This window comes from Rhea americana, unplaced genomic scaffold, assembly GCF_003343005.1.
Source record: "Rhea americana isolate MKP2758 unplaced genomic scaffold, rheAme1 scaffold_184, whole genome shotgun sequence".
NCBI classification, from domain to species: Eukaryota; Metazoa; Chordata; class Aves; order Rheiformes; family Rheidae; genus Rhea; species Rhea americana.
In genome coordinates this window covers 549063-567314 of record NW_028185972.1, presented here as the reverse complement: position 1 = coordinate 567314, position 18252 = coordinate 549063, and the positions used below count along the sequence as shown (strand labels likewise).

The following is an 18252-nucleotide window of genomic DNA, read 5'->3' as shown; positions in this document are numbered from 1 at the left end:
CTCTTCTCTCATTTATTTATTTTTTTTTGTGTGTTGTGGGGCGTTGACGCAGTTTGGAGGAAGATGAGAAACACTGAAAGTAGTCGCAAGCTTCTTTCATAGCATTTAATTTCATTTTCTGGCTCTTGGAAAGTGAAAAGATGTTCTAGACGCTGAAATAGGCTGGTTAAATCTCATCAAACCATTGCCTTTTGGATGAATACAATGGAGAACATTGTTTTAGATTCCTCTATAGTAGTACCTGGAACAAAACTTTTCCCTAAAAGATACTGTGAGCCAGTGATTTTCTTTTTTAAAAAATACRCTTCTCAAGCGCTAAAAATATCATGACAAACAGGGTGAAGGGTTTTGTGAGTGGGAAGCTGTTAGGAGCAGGGAGATACCTAGGTAGGTATGAGAAGAAGCAAGGCTTGAGAGGCACTCATGCACTCCTACTCACCTTCCCTCCTTTGGCCCACAGAGTGTTTCTTCTCTGTCTCTTTTTCTCACTCTTGTGGGGAGGGAACAACTCCTTTTTTGGAGTCGGTGGGGCTGTGCAACTTTGACAGCACAACTGGCAGGATGTTTGAGAAAGTGTTTTAAACTTTTGTATGTTTGCTTGTGCAGGGAGTATGTATCATCATACATAAGTAACAACAARTTTTAGGATCCTGTTGGAGTGCAGAGTGGGTTAAGCTAAAAGTCTTTAGCTGGCTGTGCTATGAGATGTACTTGGTCCAGAAGCTGTAACAGAAAGGTTTCACAATTATCACTAATGTGATCTCTAGTACACATGAGACTCTCTTAGCTTCTAAGGTGGTTAAGGTGTTTTTTTTCTTTAACTGTCTTAAGTAATCCTGATATAGCTGCAGGCAGAGGCAGCTTGTATGTACATGATACATATATATAAATATGTTCCTAAGGGAGATGTACATRCAGATATGTATATGACCCTGTTTTTACACTGGTGCCTGGGGACATGTCTTTTTTTCCTTTTTTTTTTTTTTCAGAGAAACTCCAGCCTTGATCACAGAAAATTAAGGGGCAGGCAACCATGTTACTTCTTAGGATAGTGCTGTAAACTGTCAAGAGGGGTTTTACTATTGCAGACCTTCTATTATTTATTGTTATTTATGTTACCACAGTTTTGTTTGCCTGGAGGATCCTTACTGGCCGCTAGCTGGTTTAACWCTTACTGAATTGCTGGGCGGATTACATTCTCTGAAGGGTTTCATGGTTACTGCTTTTTGCTGAGCAAGTAAGCAGATTATGTCCTGCACTTTATGCTAGCTCTGARTTGGAGCAGTGCAGAACCATGGAGAAGAATGTGGTTAACTCAGTGGGGAAGCCATGGGGGCCTTCTGATATCCTTCCTAGAGTATTTCACCTTCCACCTCCACCTATGGCAGCCAAACGTGTGTGTGTGTTTACATTTACAGTCATGGATAACTTGCACACAGATCCTGTCTACGCTAAGACATCTACAGTGTGAAAGCTGGTGTTCAGTYTAAGCTGTTGTCCCAGGACACCTGAAGAGTCRGTGAAGAGCACAGTCACTTCCAATGAATCACTCTTCCCTCCTGTTTTAGGTTAGGGATGGATACCTGTTGGAATTCCAACTGGCTTAAGCTGTTGGTTTGCTTCTGATTCTAAAAGTCAGCCTAAAAATAAAGAATGAGAGTTCTGAACCATTAAAAGTAAATCTGAATTTATTTACATGGTAGTAGTTTTAATGACACTAAATCATTCCACTGTGTCTGTAGATTGTGCACCATGAAGAAACTTTCTTCTGTYCTGGCTAGGACACTCGTTTCTGGGACCAGTGGCTCCTTGTCACTTCCTGACATGTCTGAAGGTAAAGTAAATGGCTGTGTTTTGGAAGATTTGTAAGTGTTGCTGAGGAGCTTACTGCTTCAGATAGTAGCCTTTGATGTGTTAATGTGGTTTGGCTACATTGCAAAATGGCCATACCCTTGACTGTTAGCTCATAGTATAAATATTTTGGACATAGAAGAAAATAATTTCTTGTGTTCTGAGATCAATGGCAATGAATATGCATACATTACAAAAATTACAGATTTAGGGACTAGTCTGGATCTTTAGCCTTGGAATGGAACCACTTTCCTGGAGGAAAAATTTTATCTTAAGGAGGCTCTGGATGAAAAGTATATATAGTACAGGCAGGTACTAAGGAGATTGGAGACTACAGTCAAGAGGTGGAGGAACTGAGTGCGGATGAAGTCTTACAGAACTGTGGTATTTTAATGTTTCAATATTGTTTCATAAACACGGAAGAATCTTTTAATTAGATGAATATCACTGCCATGTGAAAATGTGCTTGTCAATCATATCTTATGCTGAAATACTGTTTTAATGCTCTAATAATAATAAATCATAGTATTCCAGTTTCAAAAGCTTGTTAAAAAGTGTTCTGGCATTCTTAACCTGTGCATTGAGAAAAGGAGAGGAGGAAAATGTCCAGAATTAGACACTAATTCCTTCTCCAAGTTCTGCTTGTTTCTGGTGTCAGCTTTTCCCTTTTTTTTTCTCTCTAAATATAAGCCCCAAGTAATCCAATAAAAGAGAAAATGAGGCTTATTGGCTGTTAGAGTTTTTTTTCATTATTGTTAACAAATAGTAATTTGGGAGTTAAAGGAGAGGAACAAGTATACAGAACACTGCTTAATTGCAAATACTACCCAGCTTTTCTTTTTTCATTTGGACGTTTTATAATGATACTACCTGAAAGGACGGTAAAAATACTTCAGTAAGTCATGAAGCCATCCTGGCCTTAACTGTGGTTTGTTGCTTAAGAATATTAGTATTCTGTGGGCTATAATAACTTTAAATATTTGAAATTTTGTTACAAAATTGTAAAATTAATAAAAATGMTGTATAAACTTTTGAAGATACGTGAACAAGCTCTTCTTCTTTTCATTTGCTAAATATATTTTAATAAAACACCAAATACTGAGTAGCTTTTCACACCCTTCTTCTTAACTTTGGGTCCCAGCTGTGAAGTGCTCACTTCCATAGTTTTAAAGAGACACTATGCAGGACTTCAGTGTTTTCCTTTGAAATAACTCTCATCCTGCTTCCTGAAAAATGCTCCCAATTGTTCTTTCCTCCCAGCTCAATCCGGATGTTTCCATTGGTGTCTGAGGTATTAGGATTACTCATACAGTTAAGTGTTTGCAGCTCTAGTTTCAGAGATCTTGTCATTAACACGTGTGTTGAGAACCAATATTAATAGTTTACTGATAGTAAAAGGTAGCACAGTGTTTGAGGAGTGAGTTGGAATTACAGTGGAGGCAGGTAGTACTCAAGGCYGCTAGACGGATGAACAGGAAAGCTGCCTTCCATCAGATGTGAAGGAAGGAGCTAATTCAGTTGAAATCACAAAGACACTGGCTCAGCCTTGGAAATAAGCAAGGRCAAGTTGCTTACAGTTGCTTACTAAAATTAAGGTACATGTACTCAAGTGGAATTTAAGGAAGTAAAATTATCAGATTAATAGATTACTCTTTAATAAAGGTAATTTGCTTGCTTTCTTTTACAGTGGTGGTGTTAATCTAACATGTGCTTTCTACTCCACAGGACATTTACCCATTCATGTGAATAATGGTGTGTTGTGGTAATCTGTATATATTTTAATACTTGCTATAGCACCAAACTTATCTTGCTACTCTTTTGCCTTACTTTAGCATCCATGAAAAATGAAATCCTGTTGTTCTTCTCTGTTAACTTGCTTAAAGCCTCTTTGTCTCCATTAAAGTTGTTAGTCATGACAAGTGAATGGTCTGGTCTTATTTGTAGAGCTACTGTTTTACTAGATTTAAATCAACACATTGTTTTCTTGATGATGTGCTGGGTAACTCATTTATTATAGGCTGTGGGATAAAAAATCTCTTGCATACCAACTCCTGCAGTATTTAGCTTCACTGCAGACATTTGAATAAAAGGACTTGTTATTCAGAAGCAGTGGATATCTGTAGCTGTCACTGAAGTCTGGACCAAACTCTGTACAAAAACAACCGGTAAAATACATATTAGTGGTCAACCTGAACCTGGCCACAGCCTGGAGAGGCATCAGCACAAGGGGATATGGGTGTCTCGTTGAAGGATGCAGTAAGCTTGTCCAGCTGTGTTCATGTCCTTTGTTATTGCACAGAATAGATCAAATAAATGCACGTCCTATTGCTCTGACATTAATGTTCCAGGATTCTGTAAAACATTACAACATGATACGGGTGAATGAGTGAACTACATTTTGTGTAGTTATGTTTTGTACATCTAAGACATTTACCAGTTGTAAGAAAAGAGAAAGAGTTTATGATTACTTMATTAAGCTTAATTACTTAACATTTTGCTATAAAATAATGAAAATGTAGAAAAGCAATATCCTTTTCCTGGGGAAAAAAAGTACATATTTTTGAGTCTGTGCCCATAATGGACTAGTCCAGTAAAATGGACTAGATTTAGTTTGGCAACATCTTAAAAACACTTTTACATTCAGTCGTTTTATTGTTAAAAGGAAGTTTACACAGTCTCAGTCTGGCAAACGTTTACTTGTATGCGCTGTATTTACATGTTTGCAGGTTTGGACCTAAAGCTTTTTAGAGCTTTTTACTTCTTTAAAGCTGGAAAGGAAGATGAACTTAGTTTAAACCAAGACAGAGACACTGACTCTGAAAGTGCTGTTTATCCTCCCTATCCCAGCACAGTTTGCACACTACTGGAAAATTGAAGTTTTATGTTTTCAAAGCTGTAACAGTGTTTCTGCTGACACTGTATTTTTTCAAGTGCATGCTGTGGCAACTTCACAACTGGRGTATGCGTAACAGGAAAGTAGTTACCCATTATGTAAGCAAATTAGCTGCTGCTTAAAAACCCAATTAGAGCCTCATTCCAAAAAATCAACTCTTCAATTTTTCAATCAGTTTCTTTCACTGATAGTATCTTGTTCTTAGAATTAGTGAAGGAACTCTTCCTATTTCAAAACATGTTTTCAGCCTAATTTTCTTAAGAAATTAGGCCTCAGTAATCAGCTTTTGTCTTTGTCTATCTGCATATCTCCTTATCACTCTGTTCTTCCAGAATCTTTTGTTGCCTGACTTAAGCCAAAGTAGATGAGCACAAATCACAGAGACTTGTGTTTGCACAAGCTCTGTGAAAATTTGCATCTGAATTAGAAGTTCATTGGGATGCCCGAATTAGTGTTGTAGTTCAGCAGCTGACCACTGTGTTTGATGGCAGTTGGCAGGTAACTGATCTCTGGATCAGTGTACTAGCTGGCGGTCAGCCTTGTGTAGCTCTGAATTGGCCACAGCTCGCACTGGTGCTCTGCTAGAGGATGGGCAAACCAGAAGTAGACTAGGATTGTACAGACAGGGCTGAGGGTGCTGGGGAAAGGGAGAAGAAAGGGGAGCTTAGGCATACTGCAGCCATGGAGGTGTGGAGGGCTTGGGCAGGAAACGAGCAGCAACTGAAGTGACTCTGCTAGCGGACAGAGTGGATCTGGCTGAGAGATGGTACCTGTTTTTAATCCATAGGAAGTTGGGCTTTGTTAACTCCAGTGCTCCCAGGACAGCTTGCTGACCACAGGAAATACTCTGACCTGGCATTTAGTTTGGACTTGGCAAAGCCTGATGGTATCTAATAACCTAAACATATAAAGGATCAGCTGATGGGTCACCAGCAGTCCCCCCCARTGTTTCATTGCAGCTCTTCCTTGATGTGTTCCTAACTATTTTTCCCTAATATTTGAGCCCTCTCCATAAAAATTTTGGTAATTAAGCCCCTCTCCATAAAAATCTTTGTAATTAAGCAAGGTATCCATTTCTYAACTTTGTTCTGGTTTGAATTTAAGAGTTTATTGTTGCTGCCTGTTTTCAGATGTTTGCAAATGTCGTATGTTCAGCAGCCTAATAGTGATGGAGTAGTCTGATAGACTTGACTAGATCTTAGCATGCTTAATAGCCCCATCCATGGAAAGAGTCAAATAATTGCTTCTGCAGGTTCTTGAAATTTAAGAAAACCTTGTGCAGGGTTAGTATTAATTGTGACAGTGCAAAACAGTGCTGGAAGCAACTGTACAGATCTGCCTGAACACTGTGGTGTCTGATGCTGCTAAAAATTTATTTCCTGTGTGAAGGCTTATGAAACCATGCTGGCAAGAGCCGGACTACTGACATTACCTGCCTTTCATGGGTAGGACTAATTAAGAAGTGCTCATAGTATTCCCTGTCTCCTAGCTGCAATATTCCCTTTTATGTTCTTTTAATGACTTTATGATCTGTGTTATCTCCACAGTGTGTGTTTAGCCTGAAATATTTTCACATCAAACTTCCTCAATCTGATCTTGATGTGTTGTCTTTTTTTAGCTGTTAATTAGCATTTGATCGCATTAACAAACACTCTAAATGCATTCTTTGTTGATCTTGGCTGCACACAGTAAGCTACAGAACCATGTTACTCAACCCATTATTGTGATATGCCTACTAACAAAATTAATGAATTTGGCCAAACTTTTGTTTTCAAGCCACGATTTGCATGACTGCTTAATTTTCCTATTCTGGGATTGAGAATTGTGTTTCTTTGCACCAAGCAATCTCACATTTATCATTTGCAGAACTAAGCTTGATTTGCTTTGATTTTTTTGTTTCAGTGCGAAGCAGATTGAGGGATATAGTGGGAGCATCTACCAACTGGAGGTACAGTGTACATTAAATGTATTCCACTTTGTTTGTGAAACCCAGAGGGAGCTCAAGGTTGTGGTAGTGGAGATTGATAATGTTTACTGTCTAGCTTGAGGAGAAAAAAGCATCTGGCCAATGCTAAAAAATAATGCAAACCAAAGGTTTTTGAATTTTTACTATACCACAGATTTCTGAGATTTCTCTAGCAGCAGTTTTATCTTTAACACTGAAGAAATGAAGTGTATATTTTTGATTCTTAGAAGACTGAGTTAGCTTTGAAATTGATGGAAGTTTAAGAGCCATAGAGCCCAACCAAAAATGTTACACTGCAGTCATCTCTTGGTTTATCTCTTGGGGGGTTATCAGTGTGGTGGATTTATCCTGCCCTGGATTCAGAGGCAATGGGACTGGGTCTGCATGAAGCAGGCTGCATTATGAATGGCTTGGCAGCACCCATGTACCTTTGTAAAATGCTCAGCTTTGGGTCTGTTCTCTAGTCAAGAGTATCTAAGGCRTTTGTTTTCTTCGCTGTAACCTAATTGTGGCCTAATTTACATATAAGTTATAATCGTCCATGTTTTGGTTTATTTTACTTCTCCTCCAGTATGTTGGATAAGTCAGAGCTGACTATAGTCCTCTGGCTGTAAACAGTTCTGAGTCGGTGGAAATCATGTATTGCAGATTGATTGGTTCCATAGCTATTTTGTTGACTGTTGATATTCTTATGTCTGTCTTTGCTGAGCTATTATTTCACACTTTGTGCACTGGTAGGAAATGAGGAGAGGTATCTGCATGCCTGGATTGTGTGTCTAATGTGTCCTGGCCTATCTATTTAGGTCTATCTGAACAGTAGGATAGTTATGCTGAAGGAAATGCCTGAACCTGGGAAGCTGATTTTTGCCTAGTGAGGAAGAGTGAGAGGCCTTGAAATTTTCAATAGGTCAGCTGAAAAGCACTCTAAAGTTGATTTTTAAAAAAAGCTTTTCCAGCAGCCAAGAATGGCTGGGGGGGAACCATGCTATGTGGGAATAGCATCTGAAGATATGAAACTCATAGAAGGCTGTGGTCAAATACAGTCTTTCCAGAATCACTGCTCTTTCCAGAGCAGTGTTTTCCTTAGATAGGTATATCCCTTGTGCTGTRTAAAATGCAGAATAATCGTGTTGGAAGTTGTTTGCAGAGTACTGTATGCCTCAACTGCCGTGAAGAAGTAAAGCTGGGGAGCCCATAGCTGGGCATGCTTGAGAATGACAAGCTTGATCTGTGGGGAAGTTGGAAGAGATCAGTCATGTGGATGTTGAGATCCAACTTGTAATGGGACGTTCTGTCACTTGAATTGACAAAGAATTGATACACACAGACAGACCAGCTAGTGTTTTAGTGAGTTTAGACCACAGGATGACTAAGAGGACCCAACAGAACAGTTTGATAGGGGTCTGGAAGTGGGAACTAGATGTGGGCTGTGAAGGCCTGATTCATAGACATCTGAACTACTGTGAAGAATAAGAAAGATACAGGTTGGAGGAACACCTGGGACTGTTAAGTTTGCTAAAATTAAATTTTGATTTATGATTTCTCTTAAAAGGCATTTTGCATTAAAACGAATGACTTTTCTTGTGCATTCTCTGTTTCTGTACTGATTTGGTTAAGAATTAATCCATTCCCCTTTAYGAATATAGCACAGTGATTCTTACTATGGATATGAGATATTTCTAAGTAAAGCTAYTGGATCTAGGTTATGGAGTAGTTTGGCCTGTGTTGAAATCATCAAGAATAACACCCATAGAAGTCTGCGTAAGAAGACCTGTATTTTTTTTTGCAAGTACAATTTGATGACAGATTCATATGATGATTTACACCATAAAAGCATTGCAGTGTTGGAAAGTATTTATCTGTTGAGAAATGTAACTGCCTTGAGCCCAGTATTTCTATGTATTAAAGAGTGCGTTCTGAAGCTGAGGTAAAGCGCAGCTCTGCAGTTTACCTCAGAGGGACCAGGATGGCACTAGTGAAAACAGAAAGTAGTTGGATTTTTATTTATTATTTTTTAGACAAAATTTTGATTTAATCTCTGACTAATTTCTCTTAAACCTTTTGTTGAAAGGCCTTAAAAACARATCTTCAAGAAAGCATAGAGGTGCATCACCTTTGATTGCATTTTTTTCCTTAGTCATCTAGTATATTCCACATCTATACACTGTCTCACCTTCAAAAAATTCCTCTGGAGTAGGAAGCTATTATTTAATCTTCTCTGAACTCTGCAATATAATGTATTCACATTGCTCAGGTAATATTTTTTAAATAATAATATATTCTTGAAATTTTCTGCTAAACCTCTGTGTTCTTTAATTATGGATTATTCATATTCGTCTCAAATTATTGAACAGAAAAGGGGAGTATAAATACGTGGAATTGTGACTCCTTTGTATGTCTCCTCTGCTGAAATAAAACCCAAGCGAAAAAAAAAGATCTTTGTCTTAAAATATGGCTAATATCAAGAATGCATCCAAAATAAAGACTTTAAGACAAATTTCCTTTTTGATGAAAAGCTTCTTTTCTGTTATTTTCTTATAGATCGTTTTTTAAGTGGCTCTGTTAAACACAGTGGCACATAAATCACAGTAATGTGGCATGCACCAGTGAATGAATGGTACATATCCATTACAAATTTAAAATTAAGTTTGGTTACTTAGTGTTTAATGCCTTCTCTTGCTCTATGAAATTAGTTGATCGGGTAGCTTTGTACCCGAACTCTTGCATGTGTAACCCTCAGAGTATTAATGTTTTGTTGTTGATTCTGGGGATGTTATTAATATTTGCTTTCTTCAGTCAGGTTGCACTTTTCATAGAATCATAGAGTTGGTAAGGTTGGAAGGGACCTCTGGAGATCATCTAGTCCAGCCCTCAAACAAATGGCTCGTATGGGGATTGAACCCACAACCTTGKCATTATTAGCACCACACTCTAACCAGCTGAGCTAAACCTAACCCCAGGSGGGAAGTTTCAAGGAACAGGTAGAAGAACAGCAGGCAGCATTGTTACATGGCATAAATATCTGTGCAGGGAACCAAGCTGGTGGAGTGCAAAGAAGTGAGGATAAGTTGGCCCTCTCTTCCTTGTTCAAACTGCAACCCCTCCAGACTTGGTGATGCTAGAAAAAGCACCCCCTAAAAGGGTAGAGTTGCCTTTCCTGTATATTTACTTTCCATAGCTGCATAGGAGTAAGAGGGCTGGGCAGAAAGAGAGGAAAATAGGAAGGTTCATTTTCTCTTTCTCTTAGCTTTAGTCAACTGTAGACTGTATGAAYTGATACTGTAAAGGGAAAATTCATCTGCAGGTGATGGCAAGTTTTAGCAGACAAGATATCTCTGTAGTCAGTACTAGTCAATATTTGTCTCCTTTGTTACTTGGGAGAGTTTGTAAGCTGGAAATTAGACTTAAAAAATTGGCAAGAAGAGGTAGGATATAGAAGCTACAGAATATATGAATGTGCACAAAAATCTGTAGGTTAAATTGTATGTAATTAAAATTCTTAAACTATTTTGTGTTCTAGGGAAAACATTTTGCTATCATGCAGGATTGGATAAATTTTGCTTATTTCTTTAGTGCAAAGTATGTRCTTACCAGTCATACAATAAAACTTYTATTAAAAACTTCTCTGCAGTAGTCTTGCATAACATGTCTCATTATGTACTTTTTACTTTCTTTTCAAGACACACTTGTTGTGTCTTGCTATTTTTATATCTTCCTTTCACTGTAGTAATCTTCACTGTGGTATCTTCAGGTAGGATTTCAGTTCTGTTGTCATACCTCAAATGGTGKTTTTTTTCTCTTAATAGGGATCATGTGCAAGCAATGCAAGAAAGAAAAGCTCTTCATACTTTACTGGCAAAACGTCAGGAAGATCTGCCTCCTAGGAGAATGAAAGATAGCTACTTGGAAGTTATCCTACCGTTAGGAAGTCAGCCTGAAATAAGAGAAAAATATCTGAATGTGCACAACAGTGTCAGGTGATAAAGCAAGTATGTTATATATACAKAAAAGTGTTAACTTTCATGTATTATCATGGTAGGTATTAAATATCAAAAAAACATATCTTACAGGTTTGGAAGAATTCTTGAAGATCTTGACAGTTTAGGAGGTAAGTATTTGTCTCATGAAATGAATACATTAATAATGCAGACAAATTGAGTTTGAGTAGTGTTTGGGGTGTTAYGACAATTCTTCAGAGAGAGGATCACATCCAAGTGCTATCTTTAAGGAGGGAGGGGAAGATATTGGTGCTGAAAGAAAAGGAAGGATGAGAAGAATTATCAGAACCAAAATGGCTCCTTATATCTTCAGCTTATTGCCTCTGTCCAGTTTTGTGAAGGAGTAGCTAGAAGAATAGTTTATTGAGAAATCCACTTAGACTTTGAGTCTGTATTGAGTTCTGAGTCAGAGAAAATTGCATGGAGAGCTGTTTCAAATTAAATCAGATGATTTTACTCTTAAAAAAAAAAAAACAGCTGATAGTGAGGGGAAAGTTATTTATTTTAAAATTCCATTTGGAGGAGAAGTAAGAGTATAGTGTGGAGAGAATGTATCCATTGTGATCAAATAAAAGCCACCTGGTATAGATTCTTGAGTTCTGTTTTGGAATTTGTGCTAAGGGTAGAAGTAGAAACTACTTCGTTGTTTCATGAGTTAGCTTTCTTAATCCTTTTCTCCCTGGTTCATTTATTCATGATATTTAAAAGTTCAAGATCTTTGTCTTTTATTTTCCAGCTAAATTAAGTGCTAGGTTGTTAATATAACCTGGAGATGTTTTTCTGCTAAAATGTCACAAGATGATTTCTGTTTTGATCAAAGTTCTGTATCTGATTGGGAGCATTTTGGTCGAGGTTTTTGACAGAAAAAATAAATGCTTATTAAGGGAAGCTGTGGATGGAAAATGCATATCGTTTTCTTTGACAGAAAAGAAAGACCTTTCAGAAGTTTGGATAGCCGAAATTGAGGAGGGCAGAGAAACAAGTGAATGCATGTCACCTATGTCATCAGGGATAGACAAAGTAGCTAGGTTACTTGTATTTCTTCCTGGGGTGTGAAAGATACTGCCTTCCAGTTCCCATCCTGAGTTAGGAAAGGAGTCTTGAAACTATTGGATGCCCTCTGTTGGTAAATGATGAGCCTGTTCTTCTTTCTCTGCCTTGCTTATCTTCCCTGTAGATCTGTGAAGATCTTAGATTTTTCCTAATATAGCACGGAATGTCTTTGTTTTTGTTTTTATTTATATTATTTATATTATTATATTTATTATATTATATTATATTTATTTATATTATTTATATTTAACTTCAGTCAGTTCTTCTGGGAATGTATCAGTTTGAATTAATCCTAACTGTGATCTTGACAGACGTTCTACATCAAGATGTGATTGACTTCTAATTACTTGTCCATGGTTATAGAAGTCTGATAAATCCAACTCTGACTCTTACTAAACTGAAYTGATGTGTATAACCATTTTTAGAATGGTGACTTTAGCAATTGGAGGGAAAAAGTATCTCACTTTTTTTTGGAAGGATCTCTCCTTTCTTCAAACAAATACTTTTGATTACAGAAATCTGTATCAAGTGAAAATCACATGAATAGCAGACAGTATCTTTGCAGCAAAGTACTTTAAGGAGTTTGTTTACTTGGATGTACTCTTGTGAGCAGAGCTAGTTAATTTAAATAGTGGTTTGGCTAGTAGTAATTACAGTGTGATAAATACCTGACTATGCTTTCATGTGTTAAGACACATCTTACCTAATCTACTCCTCTTTAAAGGAATCAGTACTTGAAAATAAGTCCTCAGATACCATGTATCTTTGGACAACTTGAATAAAATCAGAGTAGGAGGTAGGAAGGGAGTGAAGGAGCTGAAACGAGTGGGCTACAGGGATAAAGGGAAGAGATAATATGGGATAGGGAGTAAAGGAGCAATGGGTTGAGGTAAGGTGCTAAGCTCAATTTTCCTTTGTAGTAAGTAAATATGTATATAGCCTAGACAGCTGCTGAGTAACAGTTTTCTTTATAGCAATCCCATGAGTTACACACATGCAAATATGGAATTCATCTGCATCCCTACAGGCAGTTGTTTGAGATTGTGTTTTGCAGGTAGCTCTCATGTTTCACAGAGATGGCTTTGATAACACTTTTCTAAAATATTGGTAAAATGTAGGAGAACTAAAGGCTGACTCCATTTTTCATCTCTCCACAGTTCTCATTTGCTACACTCACACAAAGCAGGAAGCGCAGCCAAGGTCTCCCTTATCAATAGTTACAGCCCTGGTGGATAAAATCAGTAAGTGACAATCTGATTGGTAGAAATGATTTCATCTGTTGGCCTGAACCTTCTGGTCTTTCCACAGCTACTGCTTTTGCATGATTCTTAATGAGGATTTCTTCTTCTCTCTCCTGTTTAGTTCTTAGTTCACTTTATGTTGTTTTGGCTTATAAGTGCTGTCTTTTTTTTTTTTTTTTCCTTTGGATGGGGGTGAGGAGAGAAGAGGGCTTTGTAGGTGCTTTTGTGGCATTTCAGATTTCCCTTCCCTTTAAAACGAGTTTTTATACTACATGTACTTCTGTGTTCGGTGTTGTATTAGCAAATGAGTGTCTCTTGTGATGGAGTTAGGCCTTGCTTATGTCACGTGTTCTGCTGAGCATTTCTATGGGTCTGCCATCCATCTACCACCTGTTGGCCTACTTCTTCCTCCTGTTCTAGCATGTAGTCCCTTGCAACGACTGGCTTTTTCTGGGTTGTTTTCGTGCGTGTTGTCACATTGAGAAAACAAAGAAGCCTTAGATCACTCACAGTTAATACAGAAAGACTTGATTCTCTATCTGCAGTAACCTCTAATGTTTGTCTTTTAGATTTGTGCAAAAAGATCATATATCCAGACTGTGACATCAAATTCACTGGCAATGTTTCCTGGGTTGGGAGGACTTCAATGGAAGTGAAGATGCACATGCTGCAGGTTAGTTCCTATGACTTCTCCCCATCTTATGACAGTTGTGCTTTACATTCTAAAGTGCTTCAGAAAGGATTCTGAATAATGATGTTAGCATTTCTAAATTAAATTTTCTAGGATAACTGTCTTGAATAGCTTGAAATAGCTCTAGTGTTTCAAGACCAAAGTGAATGCTGACATTCTAGGATCAGCAGAATCCTTTGTTGCTAATTTTTCTGTCATTTATTTAGAGTAGTGCAGATACACTATAGATGCTTAATTGTTTATACTGTATTACTTAATGTATACTTACTTAAGTAAGTTTACTTAAGTAATTAAGTATTACTGGCTACAATTCAGATAAACACTCAGCTAATTATTTTATGATTCAGGGTGTCTCCTTGAGTGAAGTCTCTGATGTAGAAGGTAAGGTTATACATTTGTTGTCTGAACTCCTCCCAGTGCAGGCATTAGTGGCAATTTGCTATTAACAACAGATAGTTGTTGTGGTGTTTCTCAGAATAAAGGTCAAGTGGATAATTTTAGAAAATGAGTATGATGATTTTTCTAGCTGAAACTAGTAATTAATTAGTATTCCTTTGTTTAATTTTTACGTTGCAGAATTCCAGAAACTAGTGTTTTAAGTTTTGTTCTTTCCTTGCCTTGGATCTATTTTGAGGGAGCTCAGAGGGATGACAATGAGCAAGTGAACAGGTTTACACTGTGATTGCATGTTTGATGTCCACTGGATAGTTTACTAAGCACTAATACAGTTTTAGAGTTTAAGAATATCATTGTTTCTTGTCTCTCTTAGCTACATGATGGTGACTACAGCCCTGTGTTAGATGCAACCTTTGTCATGGTGGCCCGGGATCCTGAAAACAAACGGTAATTTTGTAGAACAGAGAAATACTCTTCCAACTCCTGCTATAGTGAAAATGGCAAATGTGGTAGCTTGCTATGTACATGTAGAAACTTTATAGCATCAGTTACAGATAAACGACACGCTTGATGTTTTCTCTTGGCCAAATGTCCCTCTAATTTCTTGTTACTTTTCTGGGGCAAGCTTCAGAGAATTGCATTCAGCAATTAAATGACACAAGGAGTTGCTGTTAGTCTTGGGATTTGACCCTTTTCTTTGTTAGATTTATCCCTGTGCTTGAATRACTGGCCTGATGAACATGGAATTGGAGGAGTTAGCTAGAAACACACCTCAGTCTGTGGTACTGTTTAGAGTTAATTGGATTCCTGTCCTAAGGAACAGAAAGATTGAACCTGAATGGTTCAGTAATCTTTGAGTAAAAAATGCCTTTAATTCTTTAATAGAAAATAGTAAGTGTTGTCAGAATGATCTTGTCAGCCTGAAACTTGCTATGTAAATAATATGTGATTGGTAAGTATTTTCACAGAATTATAAGAAAGAATTACCTTATTTTTCTCATTTCACTCTGTCTTTAACACCTAGTCATTAAAGAAACAAGCTGCTTAGTTTCAGTTTTGGTTTGCATGATTCCAGCACTGTTAAAAATCAGCTGTTTTTCTTACCTGCCTGCAAATAGCTTGCAAAAGTCATAGACCATTTTCTGTTTCTAGCTAATTTAAATAATTGTTTGTATTTAATGAAGAGGAGTGTGTTTAATGAAGGAGTTTTTGCTTGACATAATTATTCTGATAATAATAAAAGCAGTTATTAGTTTGGTTTCCTTCAGATTAATGAGATATTTTTACGTCTTGTTAACACTGTATTCATGCACAATATTATTTAAAAGAAATTTACCTTTCTTATACCCATTTTGAGGAGGCAGACTTGTTTTGCAAAAAAAAAAATAATATCAAATTGATCAAATTACATGCTAGCAGACTGACTAATGCAGCAAAACAAAGGATGGTAACTCCAAGCATCTCTCCAATGCAATGTTCTCATACTTTACAAATGGGCAGCTGAGGGCATGTCTGTATGGAGGTGTATCATAGATACAGACTTTGCTGCCTTTTCTCCAAGTCAGATGGATGAAAGCCAGCTGCATTTTGAAAGACTTCTATCCATATAAGAAGGATATTAGGTAGAGGCATTGCAGAGAGGTACCAGATAAATTAGATTGCATACAGCACCACAAAAATGTGGGCGTATGGCTTTGAGCCATAGCAGTTGTGCATCCCAGCAGTTTAGGGCATGGGCAGAAGAGCTGATGCTGATATGTCCTGAGCTGTGGAGAGGGAATATGAGTCATGTGATGGAGCAGGAGCCAGTGGGTCTCAAACATTCCCCAACCAGAGTTCTAGCAAAGCAGGAGAGAGAGCAGGCTGTTCCCAGCAAACAGTGTCTCAGCGTGCTTCTTGTCAGTGACCTGAGTAAAGGTTCTAGGCTGGATCTGCTCAGCAGATTTACATGTTTGTGTGTGTATCTATAAACATATGCAAGTTTATATACACTCAAACATATACATGTACATATACACATACAAATGTGCAAATCTGCTGAGCATATATGTATATATTGTTCTGAGCATGCCTATGAATGATTAAAATACAARAATAATATGTGGAAATTATGAGGAAGAAGGGCTTTTGAAAATAAGCAGTTGCCTTGCAAACAGAAAGAATCAAATTTTATATAATTATACTGGAGTGGATTTATTTGTGCAATAATACAGACATATGAATTGGGAYTCCAGGCAGCCTCCTCCTGTCATCWTCTTTGATAAGTGTTACATGTGGTAAACAGGTTTTGGCTGTTGATAAGGCTGAATAGGGAATGTATAGATTGTAAAAACACTTGCTACTTAAAGCACTGTGCTCTTTCTATTCCAGAAGGAATTTTGTTTTGCCATTCAAGTTTTGTATATCTATTTTAGACTGTTCTAGATCATCACATCTTCATTTGCTATGTTTCTAAATAGCTTTCTGCTTGAGTGATGTTCAGTATAATCTATGGGTACAGTTTTGGCTCTTTAAGAAGCACAGATGTATTGGTTACTCTTAATGATACTAGATAGTGGTTGGATCTCTTACCTAACTTCAGAATTAAAGTTAATATGATACTCGTTTGTCAGCAGCCACATTACGAAGTAACACATTTATTTCTAAGATATAATCTGAAGTCTGTGTTTTCATCTTGTRTGTGTAAGTAAAAATATTATAACATTTATAGGACAAATTCTTGTGAAGTTTGTAACCTAAAAAAATTCCTATCCATAGGCCAGCGTTTGTTAATCCACTAATTCCTGAGAGCCCTGAGGAGGAAGAAATCTTCAAGCAAGGGGAATGTATGTCATATTTCCTGGCAGTATGAAAATCTGACTCAGCTTCAACCTAGTAGCTGGAAAGTAGACCTCAGAAGTTCTGCTATGAATAGATGCTCCTAATTTGTTTAAAATCAGATTTTTGTTGTGTCTCACATGCCAATAGGGCTAGAGATGGAAGAGAGAGAGTTTAAAACCTTGATGCTACATTCTTGGAAACTCTTTGGCTAAGCTGACAGGCAAGGGCACTTTTGGTGTACTCTGCACCCTAGACTTCTGGTTCCAGGGTGCTCATTCCATTTCAGTCCTGACTGCAGCGTGGGATCTCCTGCTGTTCTGGTTGATGGATTGGCCCCATGGTGGGCCTGCTGAAGTGTATCACAGCTCCTTCCCTATCTGCATGTCCATGTTTCCTTTGGAGAGGAACTCAGGCATGAGGAAAAAGTGTGTAGTACCAACTTTTTTTTTTTTTTTTTTTTTTTTTTTTTTTTTTTTAGCTAGAATTTTAAAGCAGGGAGTTAAATTAAACAGAAAAATAAAAGGTTGTGTAAATTGAGCAACAGATCTTCTGAAGTTTTAATTAGTGTGGCCTAGGGTAATGAGTTTTATCATAAATTTGCATTCTTGTACCATTGGAAAACCTACAGATGTTTGTCTGTTCTATAGGGTTTTTTATTTGATATGATTTTTGTACTTTTTGGAGGTATTTAAGTGCCCTATTGGGGGGGTGGATATCACAGTATATATATATAAGGAATTTTTATCACATTAAGGGGGTAATGGTGGACTTCTGTCATATTTTTTCTTTGATACCATCAATTCTAAAAACCAAATTCCTGTTTGAGTCCAAGTCTAGCACTGTGGGACTGTGAATCTTACCTTTTAACTTGCGGGAAAATAAAGTGGAAAGAGAGATTGTTCCAGGTTAAAATYCTCAGAGCCAAGTGAAATGGTTTTGTCTTTGAACTCTGATAAGATTTTTTTCTTTTTTTAATGTTTTAGTGAACAAGATGAAGAGGATTGATTTCAGCACTGCTTCCTTACTGAAAATGGCTCCGACAGCAGAAGAAAGAAACGTTGTTCATGACATATTCCTTAATACGCTGGACACAAGGCAAGAAAGGAGGGGTGGAGGAGAACTGGAGTCTTGTGAGAGGGAAAAGTAACGTGCCTTTTGAGTTGGAGAGYGGAGTGGAAGATGCGTAGACATTTTGTTTTCCCATTTCAGCATTTACATTCTTGAATGCTCTCCTTGAAACACAGATACAAAGTTAAATGTGACATTTATGCCTCTCAAAAGAGGCATAAACATCCAAGAGTGTTAACTCTGCAAGGATGATAAAAGTGACAGCATTAGTACAA

The 18252-nt window shown here is 37.4% G+C and overlaps 1 protein-coding gene across 6 annotated transcripts in view; it reads left to right on the top strand.

Annotated features, from left to right (window-relative positions):
* The window catches only part of ACOT9 (acyl-CoA thioesterase 9), a 32247-nt gene that overhangs the window by 646 nt on the left and 13349 nt on the right, over positions 1-18252 (top strand). For 3 of the 6 annotated variants that reach the window (XR_014895499.1, XR_014895498.1, XM_085302065.1), the window contains exons 2-11: positions 1743-1834; positions 3577-3603; positions 6647-6692; positions 10517-10687; positions 10781-10818; positions 12919-13002; positions 13572-13675; positions 14463-14536; positions 16847-16914; positions 17893-18004. Coding sequence is in view for 4 of the 6 variants with exons in the window: in XM_085302065.1 (XP_085158191.1) it covers positions 1743-1834; positions 3577-3603; positions 6647-6692; positions 10517-10687; positions 10781-10818; positions 12919-13002; positions 13572-13675; positions 14463-14536; positions 16847-16914; positions 17893-18004 (816 nt within the window). In the remaining 2 variants the exon portion in view is untranslated. Of the gene's footprint in view, positions 1-1742; positions 1835-3576; positions 3604-5906; positions 6190-6646; positions 6693-10516; positions 10688-10780; positions 10819-12918; positions 13003-13571; positions 13676-14462; positions 14537-16846; positions 16915-17892; positions 18005-18252 lie in introns of those variants that run through there. The other 3 variants (XM_085302066.1, XM_085302067.1, XM_085302068.1) reach the window with 3 other exon arrangements.